We start from the raw sequence: 24,154 nt of genomic DNA, 5'->3' as shown, positions 1-24,154 counted from the left end.
CATATTTACATTTATCTCATATGTTTTTGTCATCCATACTTCTTTTAACAACAGAATCGACTCTGTTTTAACATCATTTGTTTTTCATAACATTACCACTTCACTGAACACTTATTCTAAGAAAATAAAAAATCAATTGATTTTGTATTGGTTTTGAATTTATCCATATTAACACATTGACTGAAATTACTTTAAATTGTGTCTGTTAAATATTTAATTGCTGCTGGTCATAAATATAAATATTTGAAATCATTGTCAGGAGTAGGCAACTTTTCAGTGTAAATTAAGAAATGTATTACTAGATTGTCAGAGGCTGAATTATGATCTATTTTAATCTAATAAAAAATTAGGCTTCAATATTATATTGTATGAAGAAGAATTTCCAAAAAAAAAAAAATTATACGATTTACTCATCTAATGAAAAGAAATTAAATGAATATGCTTCATTATTGATGGATATCAAACAGTTCTCAGGCAATAAGTCATGTAGTTTAAGTTTCATTATAAGTTTCTCAGTCATGCAAATAACTGGATATGCATGTCAATATAACAAAAACTATGCTATGTCCTGGTAATGCAATTTCACTTCTGGGTAGCCTAAAATCCAAAAAGTAGAGTAAATCCTATTTAAACCTAGAAAAAATGCATTTGCATTGATTATATTTCCAGATCTGTGGTCTCTGATTTGAACTGAATGTAGGCTTGTATTGGGAGAAATATTCCAAAAATTCAGTAAATATAATATGAACTAGGGGGCTGTGCCCACGGCCAGCATTTCAGTGTTTTTCTTACCGTATCATAATATAGGGAGAAGAACCATTTTGTTCACTCATATCTCAGGAAAAATTTGAGTTGAGGAAAAATTTTGGATGAGATCTCATTAGGTGTGATTTGATTATTCAATTGTTTTAAGCCATTGCCCATACCAGTAGATCAATTAGGTCTCAAATTATTACAGTTTCTGTGTTTTCGGCATTTTATTGTTATAATATAGGGAGCATTAAATATTTGATGGTGGCCGTGTTCTTATCAAGGTTTTATTTTGGTTTCTCCTGGTGCATCCAGGTCAATGCTGAAGCAGTTCCTTTCATTTTATATCCTTTGAAAATGTTTTTGTTAAATAATAAAAACATTATGATGCCAAAAAAACAAAATGAAGGAAAATAATGACAAAAAATTGAACTAACAACTGTATAGTAAATTGTATTGTGTACTATGAACAGTACGTTGTTTACATTAGCATTTATTCTATACTTATTTATTTTTATAAAATTTCCAAAAACTTATATCTACAATAGTTTTTTTTTTTAATGAAATTTAATTTTATTAAGTAATTTTTGTATTATAAAAAGTATAATAAATCTTAATGTAAGCAATGTACTTTTTATAGTGCACAAAACAATTTATTATAGTTGTTGAATATTTTTCCACTCGATGGTAGCACTTCATTCAAAATAAAAATGTGAGCACTTAACAACAAATCAATACACCACCACTCTTGTTAAAGAGATATAAATGCAGTATTATGTTCATCTTCATAATCTGTATATTAAATTTCTTCAAAACAAAGCTAATAATTATCAATTAAGCAATTAGTTTATACATTTTATGATAGTATATATTTTTGTAATTATGGCACTTCTCATTATGGTAAATCTCATTTACATCCTTTCTATCCACTTTATCTCTAGTTGTCTATTAGCTGCTTGTACATTTCACTATTTTAATTATGTGCTTTCATTTTAAGTGCCAGTTTTTTTTTTGTTATCATTACTGTCACAGTTATTTAAAAATATAAACATCAGTATTGTCATAATTTATTAAATTCAGCATCGCTCCCATTTAAAATTTCAGTTTAAAATCGTGGTACATTAAATAGTCATCATTAAACAAATTATAACTCAGTTTTTACAAAAGCTTGGTTAAAAACTGAGATTCTGGATTACTTTTTTTAAAAAATTATATAAAAACAACTATTGAAAAAATATAATGCGTAAAATAATTTAGGCAGATTTATGTATTCATAAATATTTACTTTAATGAAAAAATTAAATAGAAATATTTTTGTAATAGGTAAACTATTATAATTATTAAGTATAAAATAGTTCATTTAATTGACTAATCTAAAAGTATGATTACATGAATTTTTTTCTATTATTCTGATGCAATAAATGTGCAACCATTGTTTTTCAGAATATTGATTTACATCTTTTTTATACACTATACTAAATGGATGATGATTACATGCAAACTCAAGTTTTATTTAAATTGTAGGTAGCTTAAAAGTAGTCTCATCTACATTGCAGGTGAGAGGTTCATGTATTTGTCTGTTTTTTCGAGATCTCCAATACAAACTGTATTTTGTGTTACTTTTCTTGTTGAGTGACTTATTTCTACAAAAAAAAATTGCATATCATTAATATCAAGTATCTTGAATTTTGGAAATTGATATTAGCATTAATTATGATTATTGTTTCTGATTTTCATATAAACTGACCAGATTACTTACTTATGCTTTTTTTGTATGTGTTTAATTCATTAAGGAAGTAGTTATTTACTTTGCTTAAAAATTCAATCATTTTTATAAACTTGTTAAAAACTGAGAAAAATTAACGTCTTTTTTTTTTAGAAATTGTATGAAAATGATTATACACTTAAATATTTGTTTAATGAAAATGGATACTACTAAATTTTTTCTGACACATCCACAGAATTTAAATATTTATATTCTAGTAAATAATTGGATTATAAAAATTTAATATGAGTAGAAAAGATGCAATTGAATATTATTTGTAGTTATTCAAGTAAGTCTTTCTCCATCGACTCATTGAGTTGCATGATCTGGCAATGTTTAGTTCAAATACGTGTCTTCTTTCATCTAAATCAAAATTATGCCCTTCAAGTGTAACTTTAACTTTGAAAATAGAAAATAATTTCCGGTAGACAAATATAAGAATAGGATGAAGCATATACATACACATACATACTTTTTCACCTGTTTTCAATGTAAAGAAACCTTTAGCTTTTGTTCAGTGAGCTAAAGCTTTTAAATGAAAGAATCGACTGGCTGGTTCTTAGTTCTTGCACTAGATGTAGTAGTAAATCCTTCTTTATCATTCCAGAAGATTCAAATAAAAGTTTTCATTGACAGTTTGTCCCTTTGGTAGAAATTCACTGTGAATAAATCTGTTATTACCGTAAACAAAACTGTTATATTCACTTTTAGTGTCCCTGGAAGCGATGACTTCAATTCAGCATTCTGATGTTTATTTATAAGATCACAATAAAAATACTAAACACCATTCCTTTTTTCCTCCATCATATGTGAGTAATTTATATTTCTACAAGAAGTTCAAATGATATCTGTTACATTCTGCGTGCATTCATGATCTTACAAGAAATGTGTTAATGCAGAAGAAGGTTGCTATAGCTAGCAGCTTTCTTCTTGCCTAAACCTTTCTCTAAGATTTGGTAAATTGTGTTTTATTTTAAAACCATTAGTAATTATTCTCACAATCATTCAGTATTCTTCATGAATCATTCTTATATTTTAGCAATGACTTTTCATAACAAACAGAACCTTGCAGATCTGTATCTTTATGTTTAAGGGTTCCTTTATCACTTTTACCACACAAAGATCTATCTCATTTGCCTATTTTAATGTTTTATTTTATTAATAAATACTCATATATTATAAAAATAAATTAAACCTTCTGTTCATCTTAAATCGCAACTGGAACAGCCATTTTCGCCTATATCCTATAATCTAATAATTATATAATTAAGGGATTGTATTCTAGTTTACCTTTTTATTTTTCCTAATGTGTACATTGCAATCTCTTAGTGAACAGATTGATAGATTTGAACAGAACAATCTAAACTAGTGAACAATCAGCAACTCCCTCTCCATGCCATATGACATGTAAATGAGGTGTAGTCTTATACAGACAATTTTTTTTTTTTATTCATAATATACACTTACACCACACACTCAAAACAACGAAAATTGTATTTTATCAAAAAATTTTAATGTGTATTTTATTAAGTATTATTATTAATTTTAATCCAGTTTAACACATTACACGTGTTCATAGTTTGTGCCTATTTTTTAATTAAAGAGAAAAAATTAAAACATATTATTTTAAAAAGTTTAAATATTTCTTATTGTATGGTATTTTCCATATTAAGTCTAAAATGTTAATTATTTCTTAAGTATTTTCCATATTAGGTTTAAATTGTTTAGATTTTTGCTTATTTTTTTTTAATAAGTAAATAAATTTTTATGAAAGACTGAAATGTTTGTATTTGTAAAATGTTATACAGAAAATGTTATTTTCTGTATAACATTTTAACACTGTAAAAATACAGTGTTAAAAATAACACTGTATTTTTTAATTCAGTATTTAATTTTTATCTGAATTGTTAATTTGATTCATTCACAAATTTTCTAATTTGAAAAAATTAAGAAACCAAGTTTTTTTAAAAAGAAAGTAGTATTGAGTTATAAAAATTAACAGTTAATATTAATTGTTAATATTAGTTTTTATTATTGCATTATAGTAATTTCTTTACATTTATGTATTAGTGACTAGTGAAGAAGTCTCTCTGTTGTTGAATTTTTGACTTGATATTCAAAATAATCAGTTTTCTCTATTTAAATTTATCAAAAAGTATTTTAAATGTTTTGTTTGATATATTTTGATATTTCAGTTAGGTTGTTAGAATTTCTTGAACCTTAACGCACCAAAATTTATTACTGTTAAAAAAATTAACAATAGAAACCATGAAATAAATCTTGGTTAATTAGGGAATCTTGTTTCTGTAATTTCTAATGTACTTGTGTTTTAATGTGTTCAGGACTTTAAACTGAAGCAGCAGTTATAATATCCTCTAAAACATTTAAAAATAAATAAATTTATTTCTTAACTGTTTCTCAAGCAGTTCTTTATTAGATTCTTCATGAATATTTAAAATATTAAAAAAATCATCCATATTGTTCACAATGGCTATTAATGAAAAATCATAAAAAATACTAAATGTAATTATTACTCAGAAGACACTAAATTCAGTTAGATGGTTAATATTTATGAAACTTGATTCTTGTATAGTTCTTCAGAAATAAAATATCATTTACTGAAGTTTAATTCTTATTTACAGAAAAATCACCAATATTTAATCAAACTTGATTGTATGTGACAGTAAAGGCTAAATTTTTTTTTTTTTTTAATTCCGTACCAAAAATATTATATATTATAATATGTATAAAAGAATATTAATTATTATAATATTTATATTAATCCATTATTAAAGTTTAATATAGGATTAGCTTTAAATAACATGGAAAACCATCACTCCTTACTGTAAAACTCACTAGAGGTTGTACCATATTACTTAAAATAGGCAAATGTGTAGTGGCTGACAAGAAGGACATTTCTGGTTTCATACAAAAATAAACATCCACATTTTTCAGTTATAACTAAAGAATTAAACCTAAGAATATTCACATATTCTGATGCTAGTTAAGATGGTTTTCATGTGAATTAGATTCAGATGGGAAAATTCATTAGATTAGATCAAATTTCATTAGTTATGAAAATTCAGATGGGATTTTCAGCTCTACTTAATTTAGTGCAAGCATAGTACTGAGAAGATTCTATCTATAAAAAAATATTGGAACAGTTGCATCACATTGTTTCACAAGTGATAATGATTTTAAAGAAACTTCCAAATGTACTGTTAGTAGACATTACTATGAATCATATTTTCATTCTCTTTGGTTGCTGCAATAAATACCTCAGTGCTGGTGATATTATGTTTAAAATAGGCTAAGCTGTTAACAACTGGATTTAACTTTCAGTAAAAAACGTTTAATTTTTTCATATTAAAACTTCATATTTTGGGGGAATTTTGTATTAAGATTTACTGTTAAAATACTGTATAAGCTCCATTCCTGTTGTGTTTGCCATAGCAATAGATTTCTCTAATGTTGTGTTTATAATTATTCTAGTAACTGAATAGTCGAACTTTCAACACAGTTTACTGTGTTATGTATTAGATACATACTACTGATTTTGCAAAGCTGGTCAGATATAGTCATCTACATCTTATTAACATTTGTAAGTTTAATGTAGCTTGATATGGTATCATTTATTGGCCAATACTCTTACAAAACATTCCCAAAAATTTCCAAAATTAGCCTATAAAAAGTAAATGAACTAAAAATTATTGGTCTCCATTCACTTCAAAGTAATTTTCTACATAGTACAATTCCACTATTTTTTTTCTCTAATTGAAAATTATACCTGTATCAAAGCCTGGATCTCTTAGATATTTTGGAAACACTGTACTTTAAACTTCAATTTCATCTTCAGAAATAAAAAGGAGTTGTATGATCCAAGGTTCAGTGCACAGGGAGGGTACAAGATGACCATTGTATTAATAGAATCCAGAAATTTATGCACAGAAAATCATATTTTTGAGCAGATGAATTGTCAAAGAGCAGGAATCAAGATTTGTTAGACCACTTTTCAAGAAGACATCTGAATGCCATTTGTATTGAATGTGTCCTCTGAGCTGCCTCAGAATTTCACATTAGAATTGTCTATTGATAGTTTCATCTTTAAACTCTTTACAATGCTAACAGAAAAAAAACCAAATCAGCATTTATTTGATGCTGTTTTGAACCTGTTTTGAGATCGATCATAGCTATAAAACACTGCATGAAAACTATAAACCCATGATACATGACGCGAAGAGTTGAAGTTTACGTAAGTTTCAGTCAGTTCTCTCAGATAAGTACAGATCTCAGCAAGATGTTGTTTTGTTCAATCTTGAGCAGCTTAGAAAATGTTTACAATGGTGTGTCATGTATTGAGCTCCCTACAATAGAATTTACTATAAGCACCATATGATAGGCCTATAATATTGCAAATTTCATAATCGTTTTCTTTTGGTCTTACAGGATGGCTTCATGCAGTTTTGGTGTATTTTTAGGCATGTTTTTTATTGAAACACAACCACTATACTTGTTATCATCAACTGATTGTTGTTGTTTTTAAAACAATTATACAGTTTGTGTTTGACCTAAAAAATACCCCAAACGTTTAGGAAAACATTTGGTAAATCTTCTGGGCCATCTTTCAGAGTTTAAAGTAAAATTTATTGATTTTAATGTAATTTATTTTCATTTTACTATAGAATTGCAAAATAACACAAATATACTGTTATTAAGTAACAAAACCACAACACCACTTGGCCAACTGACTGAGTGACAAGCTTGGTAGCAGACAGTGCAAGCTTGCCTATCTAGTATCACAGTTATAATACAACCGGTTCAAATGTCACACTTAAATTTTTTGTAGCACCTCATATTACATCTAAATCAGTGTCTGTTAAAATGTACATCCATATCTGTTCATATTTGTTTCCGGTTTCAGTGAATGATAAATCTATTTGCTTAGTAGAAGCTCAGCAGGCAATCTACTTAGTAGTTAATTCATCGCAAATCAGTTGTTTAGCAACTGATTTCTAAAATTGAAGTTTCTGAGGTTCAAATCCTTGTAAAAAATAGTTACTTTTATACAAATTTGAATACTAGACAGTGGGGATATTGATGTGCTTTGGTGCTTAGGGTTCAGTTTACTATGCATCCCTGAATTGGTCAATCTGACACAAAAATACACCTCATCTACATATCATCCTGATCTTATTGAGCCATGGTTGGTTGCTTATTGTTCACTACTTGAACAAATTGCATCATATACATATTAGGAAAATGAAAATTAAAAAAATTTAGAAAATCTTTTTAACTATAATTTTTAAAAAGTTAATCTGTGTAAATACAAAAAGTTTTATTTTTTTTTTTAGTAAAGTCCATTTTGAAATTAAAATTTATTCATGAATATTTGTTAAAAAGATTCGTAAAATATACCCCATGTCATTTTTTTTCAATTTTATTATTATTTATAAGAAAACTGATATCACACCAGTTATAAAGTTTAAGATAGTTTCATTAATGAAAAGCAATTTTGTTGCAGGAATTAATGAGTTAATTTGAGAGATTTATCAGGCAAATACTATACTCATTATTATGTACTTACTGCATATAACAAAAAATTGCCCACTCGACAGCTAAATACTGATACAGACAAATATATATATTGTCGTCAGTTTGAGGCTAAATTAAGACTGAATTCAAATTTGAAGATGCTTGAAAAATTCTCATTTACAGAAAATCTACAATAAATTGCATCAGGTTATTAAAAAGTAATAATTGTCTATGTAATTTTCATTTTTTTTAAATACTAATTGAACATGAAAGAAAATATGTAAACTTTCTATAATTAAATAAAATATGTCAAAAAACAGAAGAATCCTTATTTGGGGATTCCAGTTGGTGGCATTCTTGTTTTATCATGTTCATTTTGTTTTAGTTATGAACATTCCTATATTTAATTTTGTTTTTAAATATTGAAACAAATCCAACAGAAAGACTTACTAGTCGTTGCAAACATTGCTATTGTGTAATATTATGCTACAATATACTTTATAAAATTTATATTAGTTTGTAATTTATATATACTTGTTTAATAAAATTTTACATTTAAAACGTACATTGTTGCAGTTTTGTAATATAAGAATAACCTTTTTTTATTTTTGATGCTTTCTTTGGGTAGGGGAATATAAGATATTGCTTATAATCTTGCATGTAGTTAATTGGTGTTAAACACTTTAAATATATTTGATTTAGTAATCTTGAGTAGTATTTAATGACCAATTATAGCTGCTCATGTTCTGTAGAACCACAAATTTTAGCTGTCTATTGTAAAAACATTTTGAAGGTTTATTATTTGTTAATGTGTTTCATGTTTTATAACTGTTAAATAATTTGGTTATCTGTTTCATGATATATGTGTACTGTTAAAATATATTTATGTAATAAGGATGGTTTCCCAGAAATATTGTTTTATGCAATATTTGGTAAAGTATATCATTTTGTTGTAATAAAGAGATAAAATGCTTAGATAATATTACGACTAAACATTTGCTCTAAAATTTTATTATACAAAAAAATTTGCAGAGCAGGTATTTCATGTAACCTAAGAAAATGTATATATATGTTTAGAACTTGTTACGAAAGTGCTCATTAGGGAACAGTTCTAGTTACACTCCTGCTGTATCTAGCTTACTGCCTTAAAGTAAGATTGCCAAAATTAAGGATGACATAAACTGGATCTTATTAATCATTTATTGAACACCGAACTCAATATAAAACATGACATTCACTGTAACTGCTAAACAAAAACTAACCTGTTTCAAAAATATTTGTCTTTACTTCCTCCCTGTCCATACTTCTTTTTTACCCACATCTCACGCTAACTGTAATATGTATCTATCTTATAGCCCAGCCAACCCTGACATATGTTTGTCCTCAAACTCACATGTGTAAATTGGAATTGCCAATATAAAGTGTACAGCAAAATTACACACAAGACCAAATGAACAAAATTAATATAATGAGAAGTTTAATAAACACACAGTAAATTGAAAAGAAAAGAAAAAAACATTATGAAAGATTATACAGTCACAATCAATATCTATAACCTTTAATATCAATCAGAATGGAAAAACTTCAGTCGTAAGGAAATGGCACTTCGATAGTTGCAGTTCAAGCTTATTCTCAACCAACAACCTGAAAATTTTCCGCAAAATAATATAATGCTTTTTTTAGAGTTACTGTCGCAATCATAATATCATCCTGATATTTACTACATCTCCAGATCATAAACCTCTGAATACTGTATTCATGAATTTTCAGAAATGCTTTGGAGCCACTTTCAAAACAAAAGGAATTTATAAAAAAATAATTGTCCATAAGGCGTAACAGATGATGTATATTTAATCAAATCTTCAGCCAGTTCTGCATGATAAAGGCTTTAAGATCCAGTAGCTCTTATCCCTGAGGATATTTATTTTGTCATCAATCAACGATATTGGTAATTGCCTGATTCTAAAAATTTATTCTATTTCATTGGAATCTTAGTAATCATTTATTACTACACATTGAACATTGAATACGCAATAACAAAATCACATAACTACAAAACTCATGATAACTACTAAATAGTATGTAACCATTTCAACAATTATTGTTTATACTTCTTACCTGTCCACACTTCTTTCTCTAGTCTCACACTTTCTGCCATATCTCTTACAGTAATGAGTAGTTTTTCTTTCTAAAAACATTTTTCACTTCCAGTGTTAAGTTATATAAGGTTGTTTTACATAGGTAGACCTTCAGCTTGTAACCAAATACACCCTGATATTTATTACAGGAAAATGAAAAAAAATAATAAAATTTGAATTGATTTTTGTAAAGAAAAATCATCATTTACATAATTTTTTGTCTAACGAACCTTTTTTTTAAAATTTATTTGAGTTTCATACCTCGTATGTTTTCTTTGATGACTGTGTATTATAACAATAGTTACTAATTTGGACTAGCTTTTCATAATTTGATTACTATTTATGATATACATGAAAAAAATTCACTTTGTCAGCTGGATCTGTTTACAGAAACAAATGAAGATAAAGAACCTTGTTTGTGTAACAAGTAGCTTATATTTTTTTTATAATTGTGGACTACCAGATCAGATTTAATTATTAATTTGAAACTTATAATAAAATGGTAGCCAGGAGATAAGAACAAGGAGCCATAATTATGTAATATGCCGTAAATTATCTAGCTTCTTTTTGGGGAAAGCAGATCTAACCCTCTGTACTATTTAAATTCACATTTCTCTTAAAGAAAGAATTTAATGTGAACTACTCACTAGGATTGCATTATAGTAAAAGATTAAAAGTTGAAAGGGTCATGAATTAATGTAAACATTTTTCAGAATCTGTCTTATATAAAAATATATAAGTGTTAACTACTCGACTTGTATGTGCATGATTTCAACATTAACTTTATTCATTACATTCATAAATTTAGAGTTATTGTTTTGATTAATAATGCAATCCATTAATCAGCTAAAAATAAATCACTCAAAATACAGTATGCTGTCATGTCAGATTACTGTCTTTATATATAGTGCTAGTTTATTTGTGTATTGGTTACTCTGTTTACTGCCCAACAGTTAACCACCAATACGTTAGGCTGACAAACATAATTTTCATTATCATAACTTACCTTACTGTCTTTTTTTATCATTGTAGTCAAACCGATTATATGATTTAATTATACCACTAATAATTAAAGAAAAAATTCATTTAAATCTGAACCTCTTACTTTTAAATTCATATATTTTTCTTTCATTCCGGTTTTATGGTAACTACTTATTTGGTAGAGGCTCTCTTTAATGAACTGAAGCTAATGGATTTCATATTTGTATGGATGAGTTATTTAAATCCAGATTTGAAAGATGAATTATTAGCTGATTCTTTAATATTTCTTCTTCATTTCTCATTCAGTCTTTGTCTTACCTATTGCACTTCTTAAAAATGTCATTTCTGCAGTGTGGATTTTCCATCTTCTTTAACTGTGGTCACATACGTACATACAATGCAAGTCAAAGTTGGCATGTAACAAGTCTTAAACATTACCTTCTTATTTTAATTTGGGACGTTACCCAAGTTCCTTATCACCTGAAAAAATATACAGACTCGTATTTCCAGGCAACTTCTGAACTTAGTCTTTCATTTTCTTTCTAAGTTTGTTTGGAATTGAAATGAGAACAGAGAACGAAAGAATAATTAAAAGACTTATTACATCTACAGAATAATAAATGATAAGGCCTAATAAGGTAATAAGTAAACCCTATGCATTTTTAAATTAAATATTAAAAATAATATTGAAATTTATTTTAAAACAAGGAATAAACTTAAACATTTATCATATAGAATTGTAATATGATCATTACAAAACAAATGAAATTAATTCTTTTAAATTCTCTTATCATTTTGGTAGTTTGTTTTTCGAACTGTTAATACTCATGTAAAGAATTTGCTTTTGACGTAACATACTCAAAATCCTATTCATTCTAGTTTTAAAAACACTCACAAAACCATATTTAATCCTCAGCATATAAAAATAACTTCATGGATTTTAGAATAACAAAATATACTTTTAACCATGTTCAAATCGTAATATCTTCCAACAGTTTGATGAGTAACGTGTTTTCGCTTATTAAATTTCCATGGCAATAGTCAAATTATTTCAATACCATTTACTATTGGTATATTTAGTGATTGCTTTTCTCTTCTATCAAAGGTTTTTGAGTTTCATTTCAGAATCTTTCTAGAAATGAAATTCATAACCAGAATATTCCAGTTCTAGTAATGAATCTTTCATTACTAGAAAGTAATTAGTATATATTACAAATAATGAATCTGCTTTTGATGAAACGGACATGATAATTGTGTTAATTTCAAAAATTAATATGTGAATGATGAAATTGTTAATGAGGTTATGGAATCATTATTGAATTTTGTTGGCTGTAAATGACAGATTTATGTTGAAAAAGATGATAATTTAATTTTATTGAAGAGTATTTAATAAGTTGAATTTTTTTTATTCAACACAGCAAGACAGTTTTACATTTTTGTTCATTGTTTTTCAGTGCTTTTCAAATAAGTTATATACTTCTGTTCTTGAAAGAAAGTATCAATAGAAGGGATGAAGAAAGGAAAATTTTTAAAGAGTGATCAAAATATTTGTATTTTATTAAATGCTACATTAATTATGATGCTCCTAAGGGTATAGGCTTTGTTTTATCCATTTTCTTGTGTGTTTTTTGTATTAAAAAAAGTCTTAGGTATAATTATAATAATTTGATAAAATATTAATAATACATACAGAAGTGAAAGCTTTCAATTCTTATGTATTTCTTGGCTGTGTTATAATACAATGTATTATATATTTTGGTTCATTTTTTGTTGATTTACATTTTATTTTTTATAATTTTATCTTAATTTTTATAACCATAAATATATTTTAACAATGATTAATAACAAATAATGTAATAGCTTGTAAAATATTTATATCACAGTTTATCTACATTATCTAGATAGCAGTTATTAATCTATTATGTTATTATATGACAGTGTTTTTGTAAATCAGTATAAAACTTTGCTTTTCATCAATAGATAAACATAAATGTTGTATTTATTGCATAATTGTAATTTTATATACTTGTAATTAAAATGAGTGTCGCTTATTAGTGTCAGTCTTGGAATTAAAAAAAAAAAAAAAAAAATTTAATGAAAATGACTGATTCATTGCAAAATGAGTAATACTAAAGGCACAACCTTGAGGAGTGCCTTATAAGTTTTAGAATCGCCAAAAATGGACATTTTTGAAATGGTCAATTTAAAAAAAAATTAATGTAGTTTTTAGTGAATAATTGTTTTTTTTTTTTTTTTTTTTTTTTTAATTTTTACTTTGATTTAAATGTTTCCAGCATAGTTAAGTCATTGATTGTTAATGGCACTTCCTCCAGAATGATAGGTCTGAATCTAAATTGTAACTTCTTGTTTTTTTCTCTAATTGAGTAATAGCATATTGTGAGGCAGAATGTTAAAATTCCTGTATATATTAGATGTTTTTTTTTTTTTTTATCTGAAAATCTGATTAAATAAGAAGACCAATTCAATTTTCAGTAAACAGCACATCAGATAGATGTTAATGTATTATAAGTGTTTTCACTAAACTATATGAGCTGTGATAATTATATATTATATTTGTAAAAATACACATTGTTTGTTGTATTACTGCAGTACTTTTAATTTTTAGAAACCTGTATCTACCATAAATATCACTGTATTATATATTGAAAAAAAATATTATTAATGTTGTATTCTGTTTGGACTGTTTGTAGAGGTTTACTTGGCTCAGTTAAAGTATTATAGTTGATAAAAATGCAGTCAATCCTTGATTATCCATGTATGGGTTATTTATTTGTTTTAGAAACTGCCGTAATTGAGCTTACTTATCTGTACCATCAGAACCTTAAAGAGAAAGTGTTACAAATTTCAAAAATCATTGGATGTTTTAATTGCAAATGCTAGTATAAAAGTAAATGATACTCATATTTTACAGGGAAATGGTTTAAATCCTTTATTATGCATTTTACTTGAATTTTACCATGCCTTCAGATCATGGATATTTACAGTAATTTCCTTTGATTTGAATACTAGATCGTAGACATTGGTGTTCTTTGGTGGGGTTGGGTTTAAATTAATCACACATCTCAGGAATGGTCAAACTGAGACTGTACAAGATTACACTTCATTTACACTCATACATTTCATCCTCTGAAGTATTATCTGAACGGTAATTACCGAAGGCTAAACAGGAAAAAGAAAAAGCCTCCAGGACCATTATTACTTACTAAAAGGCTTGTAAACAGAGCGTATTAAACAATAATCACATAAGGTAATTAATGCATTATTCTATAAAAACCTAACCTTTCAAATCAGTTATTGTAATAACATCTGTAATAACTGAAAGGTTAGGTTAGGTTTTCATTTCATCCTCTTAATTGCTTCAGAGGATGAATTAAAATGAAATGACACTTTTGTAGTGTGTGAAGATGCCATGCCTGATCCGGATTCAAACCCGGGATATCCAGATGAAAGGCCAAGATCATACCACTCATGCCACAGAGGCCAGCACCGTGTAATGTCCCTACCAGTAGTTGTTTAAAGACACAATTTATGAAAATATAATATTATCTTTAGATTATTGTTGTTTTGGCATAACATGCTTTTTGGAAATAAGATTAATTATACCTTCTACCACTATAATGAACTATAGTTATCTGAGAAGGGCAGAGAAATGACACAGCTAAACATGAAAAGATTATGAAGAATATGTAGTCATCATATGTACAAATATTTGCTAATCATTCATTAGTATTACAATTTGTGTATTAGCCCAATGATTGTTTTAAAAAATTATACTACAGGTCAGTGGAAATCATACAGATGATTTTGCATTGAGTATTAGTAAGTGAATGTAAAAAAATATTCAGTCAATATTATAACTAACTGTGTTTATTATAATTAGCTTATGTACTTAGTAAATATATTTTTTAAATGTTTATTTTGAGTAAAAAGCAAATTGATTGAAATAACTGATTTGAAAGGTTAGGTTTTTGTAGAATAATGCATTAATTACTTTATGTGATTATTGCTTAATAGCCCTATTTACACGACTTTTATTTTTATAATAAACCAATTTGAATGTTTTATCGTTTTTTTAACCATCTGACTATATTTATACTCGTATTATCTGCTGACCTCCTGATAGAGTGATAGCATTTCAGCCTTTCATCCATAGGGTCCCAAATTTAAATCCCAGTCAGGCATGGCACTTTTCATTTGCTATAAAATTACCATTTCTTTTACTCGTGCACAAGCTATGAGGTTTTTTGAAGAATTAATCATCAACTTAACAAAAACAAAATCTAATTAACTATCTCATCATAGATAATCAGGGATTGACTTTGTAGTTAAAATCAGCTGGAATGAACTTTAATATTCTTGCTGTCTTACATTGTAATTGATAACACATTATTTGCTTCACTACTTTTTTGTTTTAGTTGAGAAAAGAAACAGTTGAAGGTTTTTTTATATGTGAGTGTAATGGGTAAACCTCTGATGAGGACTTAGTATAGGAATGTACTGTTATTTTAAGGCTGGAACTCGACATACTGTAAATTATGGCATGTAAATGCGAAACCTTTTATATCTAGATTTTATTGTTAAAAAGAGATGGCTCTCCACTTACTGCATTATTACAACACTTAAAAGCAGTAATTTGCTGCTACAATTCTGAATTTGCTTTGTGATTTTACAAACAGTAATTTGCCACGCTGTGCATTGTGTAGATCAGTGTTTGTTCAGTGTTGTGTAGATCAGTATATAAAATCATTTATACCAATAACCAGTATAGTTTTTTTCACTTATAACCTTGTACCCAACAAAGGTTCACCAGCTTTTTTGTGTCTAATAGCTCTAAATATTTTAAAGATTGTACTCTACCAATACACCCAACAAAGTGAAACAAACAGAAAAAGTATATCAAAATAAAACACCTGGAAATAATAAAATAAAAAATTAATTAGACTGAATAAAAAAATTGTTTAATCAGATACCAAGCAGGAGCATACAACATGTGTAGTCAGATAATTTAAATTTGCTGTTAAAAAAATGGAACTTCTACATAACAGCCAGTAATTGTCCAGCAACTCTTATTGCCACTGTAACACAGCACATGAAGCCACTTTCATTTTCCAATTTTGTGTCTGTTTTCACACCATAAATTATAGCGGATACAAACAGTAAATTACAGCGCATGGAGCCATGGCTTAAAGAGTTATCAAATTAAGTTGCACTCACATTCAAATCCATTTAACAAGTGACTCTCAAAAATTGTTTGTAGTGCCACACTGGTACCAGATTTTGTTTTTTCATTTTCTTTTTAATTATGCACTTTTTAGAATGTAAAATTACTGTATAAGAAATTATTTGCTTATTTTATAACTTCATATAAAAAAAAAATATTGAACTCTGGAGTGGCAACATCGTATTTAGAAATTTTTTACTAATCTACGGAACACTTCAATCTGAGAGTAAATGTTTTTCAGACAAAATAATAATATAGTTACAATTAATAAAATCTTTTTATCAGTTGATATATTTATAATCTTTGAAATATTTTAGATAAAAGCCAATATTTCTAACACCAACTTTGCTTTCAGTACAGTTTCCTGATTTTATTTGTCTGTACTTGTATTTTCACTCTTCATTATTTATTTATTTGTTATTTATTCTGCTTATTTTCAGTTTTGCAGATTTTTTTTACATCAATGAATGATTTTTCTACTAAGCACATAACACCATTATTTGTTCTTACTAATCAGTTCTGGACTTAAATATGTTGTAACCTACAGGTGAAAAGCCTGTAGGTTATAGGCCTCTTTTTTTTTCTAAAAAAAAAACCATTTCATTTCAAATTTTTTACTAATAAAGTTAGGTTGCTTTTTTAATGTTTTTTTGCCTAACTTCTATTTCAGCAAATGTAGAACTAATGTTAAGTTTATATCTGGCACTATTCTGAACATTTAACGAACCTTCGTAGATATGAAATTTGAATGTCAGCTCATTCAGTTCTGTCAGCTTGATATCACATTTATGGTGTTTGTTTTTTTATACTGCTGAATTATAGAGGGTCGTGCCGGAGCCCCAAAGCCTCATCCAGTGATAGTTATTGATATGGATAATAAATTTATTTTATTTAGCTTCAAAAAAAAATATTTACAGATCTTATATTTCATAGATGATTAATAGTATTATTTTCTTTGGTATAAAATGCAAGCTCTTTAGAATATAGAAATCTGTTCTGATATATTTTTAAAATACGGTTATATAAAAAAAGGGAGATAATCTTCCAATTATTGTTGGGATAATTCAAAGAATTTGTTCGATGTGTAGCAAGAATTTGTTCGATGTGTAGCAATGAAGGTATAAAAGTTTATAATTCTATAGTAACATCTTTCCATTCAGTAACATAGGGTTTTTTTTTTATTTTTGGGCAAAATAAAGTTGCTGGATATTCATCTGTTTTCTTACTCAAAATTATCTATGAATATTATTTGAAAGAAATCTGTTAGTTTAGTTTCCTTAGAATCAACACCATGCTGTTTCTTAAAGTCCTTGTATTACTTCATATTGTTTCTATAGACCTTTTTTGAGTCTTGTACATTGGAACTTGAAAAACAGTTAGCACAACATAATGAAACAATGCCTCACCTTCCTCCTCAATGCTTGGAAATACTAAATCATTCACAAAGTTAGGATGATATTCACCCGCTGCTACACTGTTCTCCATTCATTATAATTCAACATTAGTAAACATTTTATATCTTAACACATCATTTTTTTAAGCAAGTTTTTTATTAAGGCAAGCCCTATTTAATTGTGTGTTTTTTTGTCAAATTGTTAAAATCCAAATAATAAATATGTGAATAACAAAAGAGAATAGCAAAAGTATATGTGAATCCAATGAAAAGATTTCTTAAAAGTCATTTGTCATCAATGCCATGATAACAAAATACTGAAATAAAATGACACAATAATGATATCTCTTAAACAAATAGTAACAACTCCTTTAGGAGTAAATGACACTATCACAGAAAGCCGAGACACTTCCATCAGAATAATCAACCTCTTATGATATTTGTATTTTAATAGAATGAAGTTGTCATTCATAGAATTAAATATCTACATTTGAATGAGATTAGCATGCTTATCCAACTTTACATTTGACTTGGTGAAGAAGCAACACAAAAGCACTTTTCTCTCTCAGTTCCTCTCATATTCTTACTAAAGGATCTAAATATTCTTGAGTATGGCTGGGCTGTTTTCAGGAATGATTTATAAGGTCACTTACAAAATCTTTACTGTAAGGCAGCTAACTGATAACTTTTTCTTTATTTTGGGAAAATGTTCTTGCCTTTTATTCACTTAATCCTCCGATCAGTCTATTATTCATGCAATTTATATCTTTTTACTTTTTTAAAAATCCATTTTATATGCAAATTAAATGAAATTTAGGAATGCAACGGGTTGGTCTAGTGGGATTTTAATATTAGATCATAAATGCCACTGTTCTTTGGTAGTTGGGTTTTAATTAACCATACATCTCATGTTCAAGACTAATGTTTACCAGTACATTCATACAAATATTGATGAGTTACTAATGATTTATTTGTTGATGTGATTATAAAAACATTTTTTGAAATCAATGTTAAGTGTGATTGCATAAAATTTTATATTTTTGAACTCCAAAAGTTGTGTATGTAGACCAGAATAGTACCAAATAAATTGCCTATTTTTATGACATGACACCATACAATTCTACATTTTAAAGTCAGGGAGTAACTTTAAACACTAGTCTTGATACTAATTTTTCTAAATTTTCTATGTGGTCCAGTAAATGCATTCACCATGAAGTGTAATACAGTATGATTACTATATTAGTAGTACCAAAAAGTGTAATATTACGTAGACTGTTCTTGCTGCGACAAATAAAATGTGTAAAATCTTTCATTTGGTACCAGACATGATTTGCTATTCTTATATCAGCATATTTAAAATTACAAAATGCAGATAGACCATTTCCAGGAAACACATAATTTAGAGAGAGAGACAGATAGATGGGAAAGGTCAACATTGTAACTGGTACACCTTACTAAAATGTATTCTTGTGACTAGTAACCATTTCTCATTCACTGTATATGCTGCATGATATTTTTAATCTGCCATTGTAATGTTACAAAGCGTAATCCATCAGTATTTATTTCATGATAAGTAAATTTTAAAGCTTTTATAGCTTTATTGTAGTTAAATTGCTCAATAAGAATAAATCAGTGGAGGATTGACTAGATAAAAGATAAGTAACAAATGTTTTCATTGTAAATTTTATTTATTTATACTGAATTTATTAATGTGTATAAAAATATTTTATATTGTAAAAATAGATATTTATTATTAATACTAATATACACTTTCATTTACATAAATATGTTGCAGAATTTGTAAAAATATATAATTTTTACATGTAGTTAAATCTACAGTGCATTTCATACAGTATGCTTAAAAATTTGGTATTTGTTGGGACCATTGAAAGCTTTTGTTTTTAGGCGTTTTAAAAATACATATACTGTAAATGTTGTAATTAAATTTATATCTGATTTTATTTGTAAATGAGCTTCAATTGTGATAATAAAAACAATGGTCTGAACATACATTTTCTCATTTATTTTATGTGCTATTTCCTGTTTTAATAACCATTATTGATTATGACATTTGAACTTGCTTATTACATTTAAAAAGGTGGAATTGAGTAAAATTTAGGTACATAATTATTACTTAGTTCAGTACAACTGTAAACTGAATTTTGGGTTAATTCATCAAAAGTTCAAAATTAATCCTAGATTCAAGTTTTGAAAAAAATGGTGGGTTAAGTATGAATATTTGTGTATTCAAATTGAATACACAAGTAGTCAGGTAAAGAAAGAATGCACCTGAAATTAAAAGGGCCAGCAGGCAGTCAGCTTACAACAGAGTTTATTGATGCCTATTTGAAAGTTGGTAGGAAGAAAGGCTCCCTACTTTAAATCCAGAATGGCAGTTTCTAATTGGCTCCATTTTGAAGAAAATCCATTTAAAGATTTTCGAGTGGTTCAAGTAGCTTATTTGTATACTATGTATCTACAGTCGCAGCAGTGGATGTAATGGTGAGTGATCCAGTTTAATAGAGAGGTCTAAGGATAAACTATGAATTTAATATTTGATGATTATTTTATTTGAAGTTTAACCTAAATATGTATATGAAAATTTGGAAATAAAGGTTACAAGTGGAATGAAGAATTAACAAATAGTAACAAACAGATTTTGAACTTGAAAAAATAAAAAATAAATATTTTGATACTGCAACAGGATATGAAATTTTTTTTAGAAATGTTTGCCGTTGTAAAAATATTAGACGAAACAATCTGAAACTTGATGAGGGTCATGATAAGAGTCCATTTTTTACCATTGTAAACCAGCATTCTAAATAAAAATGTCTATCATATGTTCAAAGGTTGAAAATTTCAAATACAAATAAAGGCCACAAAAAATTATGATTTCCTTGACAATGTAAACATTCTCTTTAATGTTAAAATAGTTTTTTTATAAATTAATGTAGAAAAGAACAAGCTTTGATTTGGTACATATTGCATTTTTTATGATGGTTTATTGAAAAATTATGATATTCTAAGAAATGGAGCTGTAATATACAATATAGTCTTTTTTATCCCTTAAGCTTTTTGATATTTTGTTTTAAGATTATAAACTCAATTCAGAATATAGAACTCCTTCGAAAAGCTAAATATCAACACCTTCAGTGGAGTATGTGGTAGCAATGTTAGGAAACCCCTGTAAGCATGTTAATAATGTATTAAGCCTGCTTTATTAATTTGTTGTTTTTGTCAAATTTATGTGTTTTGTAAATTTTGTACTATTTAAGTGTCTTGAGATCGTGCTTCTTATGTGCAAAATTTGCATACAGTGGTTAATGTCTACTAAAATCAGTTATGTTGTGTATTATAGTATAGCGTTGTCCTTGTTTCTAAATGAATCTGTTTAGAGTCTGGATATAGTATTCCATGCATTTACTACAATTTAGTTAGTGTACATTTAACCCACCAGATTGGCCTAGTGGTGAACTCATCATCGCAAATCAGCTGATTTTGAAGTCAAGAGCTCTAAGATTCAAATCCTGGTAAAGGCAGTTACTTTTAGATGGATTTGAATACTAGATCGTGGATACGATCTAGTTTGTGGATATGAAGATCCACTAGATCGTATTGCGGATACAATCTTGTATTCAAATGGTTACGATCTAGAGTTCTTTGGTGGTTGGGTTTCAATTAACCATCCATCTCAGGAATGGTTTACCTAAGACTACAAAACAAGACTCCATTTACATTAATAAATACCAACCTGTCTTAAGCAATACCTGAACGGTAATTACCGGAGGTTACACAGGAAAAAGAAAGAAAAGATATTTAGTAGGTATGCATCAGCTGAGTCGAGCAGGAGATGAACCGCTGAACATGGGTGAAGAGAGAACGACAGCATGCGCATTAGAGTTTACAGTACTGGTAGTGGTGACTGAAAAGAATCGTTGAATCTGGTGAAAGATTCTTTTTTACTAATCCTTTCTCAGAATCTAATTCAAAGAAGCCAGTACTGAAAGAAGTCGTTTATCCCACCACTAGTAGATACAAAGCATGCCTACAGCGCTAGCAATTGCTAACAAGAATAATCATATTAATGATTGAACTTAGAATATGTAGAATTCTTTTATCCATTTCAGGCTACATTATAAATTTCAAATGTAATTGCAGGTTTTTAGTTGCGATGTATAAAATAAAACGTATTATATTTGATTTTATTACTTTGGTATATCCAGTTGAGCGTATTCTAGATAAAAGAGTTAATATTTTACTACAGTAATATCTTAATATAATATATTTCTTTGGGTAATGTATTAATTTTCTGGATTCTAAAATACGATTTTTGAGGTAATTAAGGACAATTTATTATATTGTAACACTTTGAAGAAGGGAATTTTTAATCCAATTCTACTGTTGCCACATCTGACATCGTTGGTCTTGATGGTGGTTGTTATTCTGATTTAGTAACATATTAAATAATTTGTGTACAATAATTATAAATGTGAATATTGTTGACTGATTAATTTTCAACATGCCTTCGTTAGATGTTCTTACAATTACTGCTGAAAAAGAAGAGCCTCCTGCTCCACCAACTACACAACCTGTGGTCGGTATTATTTACCCACCACCAGAGGTTAGAAGTATCCTTTTTTGTTTTATCTTTATTAACGACCTATTTTAACTAAAAACGGACCTAAATATCAATATTTTTTATTTTCCGGAAGCTATTTGGAATTACATTCACGTTGTAATAAAATAAATCACTTAATCTGTTATGATAAGCATTTTAATATAAATTAACAGTTTCAAAATTATTCTGCAGGGGTGATTCTCGTAGTGTTACGTTCGCTTTCTGAGCCCATTTTGCTAGCGAAAATAATAAAAAAAGTTCAATAAATATGGATCTGGAAACGCTCCCTTATCGAGTTTCTGCCAGCGAAAGATTTCGCATTTTATTCCTGGGCAAAGAGGAATAAAACCTTACTGAAATTCTAGGAATCCAAATTATTGTGTATAATTGATTGTTTCTTATGGTTATTGACATTTTTTTTTTTGTCTTCAGTCATTTGGTTTGATGCAGCTCTCCAAGATTCCCTATCTAGTGCTAGTCGTTTCATTTCAGTATACCCTCTACATCCTACATCCCCAACAATTTGTTTTACATACTCCAAACGTGGCCTGCCTACACAATTTTTCCCTTCTACCTGTCCTTCCAATATTAAAGCGACTATTCCAGGATGCCTTAGTATGTGGCCTATAAGTCTGTCTCTTCTTTTAACTATATTTTTCCAAATGCTACTTTCTTCATCTATTTGCCGCAATACCTCTTCATTTGTCACTTTATCCGCCCATCTGATTTTTAACATTCTCCTATAGCACCACATTTCAAAAGCTTCTAATCTTTTCTTCTCAGATACTCCGATTGTCCAAGTTTCACTTCCATATAAAGCGACACTCCAAACATACACTTTCAAAAATCTTTTCCTGGCATTTAAATTCATTTTTGATGTAAACAAATTATATTTCTTACTGAAGGCTCGTTTAGCTTGTGCTATTCGGCATTTTATATCGCTCCTGCTTCGTCCATCTTTAGTAATTTTACTTCCCAAATAACAAAATTCTTCTACCTCCATAATCTTTTCTCCTCCTATTTTCACATTCAGTGGTCCATCTTTGTTATTTCTACTACATTTCATTACTTTTGTTTTGTTCTTGTTTATTTTCATGCGATAGTTTTTGCGTAGGACTTCATCTATGCCGTTCATTGTTTCTTCTAAATCCTTTTTACTCTCGGCTAGAATTACTATATCATCAGCAAATCGTAGCATCTTTATCTTTTCACCTTGTACTGTTACTCCGAATCTAAATTGTTCTTTAACATCATTAACTGCTAGTTCCATGTAAAGATAAAAAAGTAACGGAGATAGGGAACATCCTTTCTTATTACGGCTTCTTTCTTATGTTCTTCAATTGTCACTGTTGCTGTTTGGTTCCTGTACATGTTAGCAATTGTTCTTCTATCTCTGTATTTGAACCCTAATTTTTTTTAAATGCTGAACATTTCATTCCAGTCTACGTTATCGAATGCCTTTTCTAGGTCTATAAACGCCAAGTATGTTGGTTTGTTTTTCTTTAATCTTCCTTCTACTATTAATCTGAGGCCTAAAATTGCTTCCCTTGTCCCTATACTTTTCCTGAAACCAAATTGGTCTTCTCCTAACACTTCTTCCACTCTCCTCTCAATTCTTCTGTATAAAATTCTAGTTAAGATTTTTGATGCATGACTAAAACTAATTGTTCTGTATTCTTCACATTTATCTGCCCCTGCTTTCTTTGGTATCATAACTATAACACTTTTTTTGAAG

At 28.0% G+C, this 24,154-nt stretch overlaps 1 protein-coding gene across 2 annotated transcripts in view; it reads left to right on the top strand.

Moving 5' to 3' along the window:
* Positions 1-22,215: 22,215 nt before the first annotated feature.
* The window catches only part of Sf3a1 (splicing factor 3a subunit 1), a 39,869-nt gene continuing 37,930 nt past the window's right edge, over positions 22,216-24,154 (top strand). For both annotated transcript variants that reach the window (XM_075374445.1, XM_075374444.1), the window contains exon 1: positions 22,216-22,429. In XM_075374445.1, coding sequence (XP_075230560.1) covers positions 22,321-22,429 — 109 coding nt within the window. In that variant the 5' untranslated portion in view covers positions 22,216-22,320. The remainder of the gene's footprint in view (positions 22,430-24,154) is intronic.

The sequence above is a fragment of the Lycorma delicatula genome, chromosome 9 (assembly GCF_047948215.1).
Source record: "Lycorma delicatula isolate Av1 chromosome 9, ASM4794821v1, whole genome shotgun sequence".
NCBI classification, from domain to species: Eukaryota; Metazoa; Arthropoda; class Insecta; order Hemiptera; family Fulgoridae; genus Lycorma; species Lycorma delicatula.
This window is presented reverse-complemented; position numbering and strand designations above follow the sequence as displayed.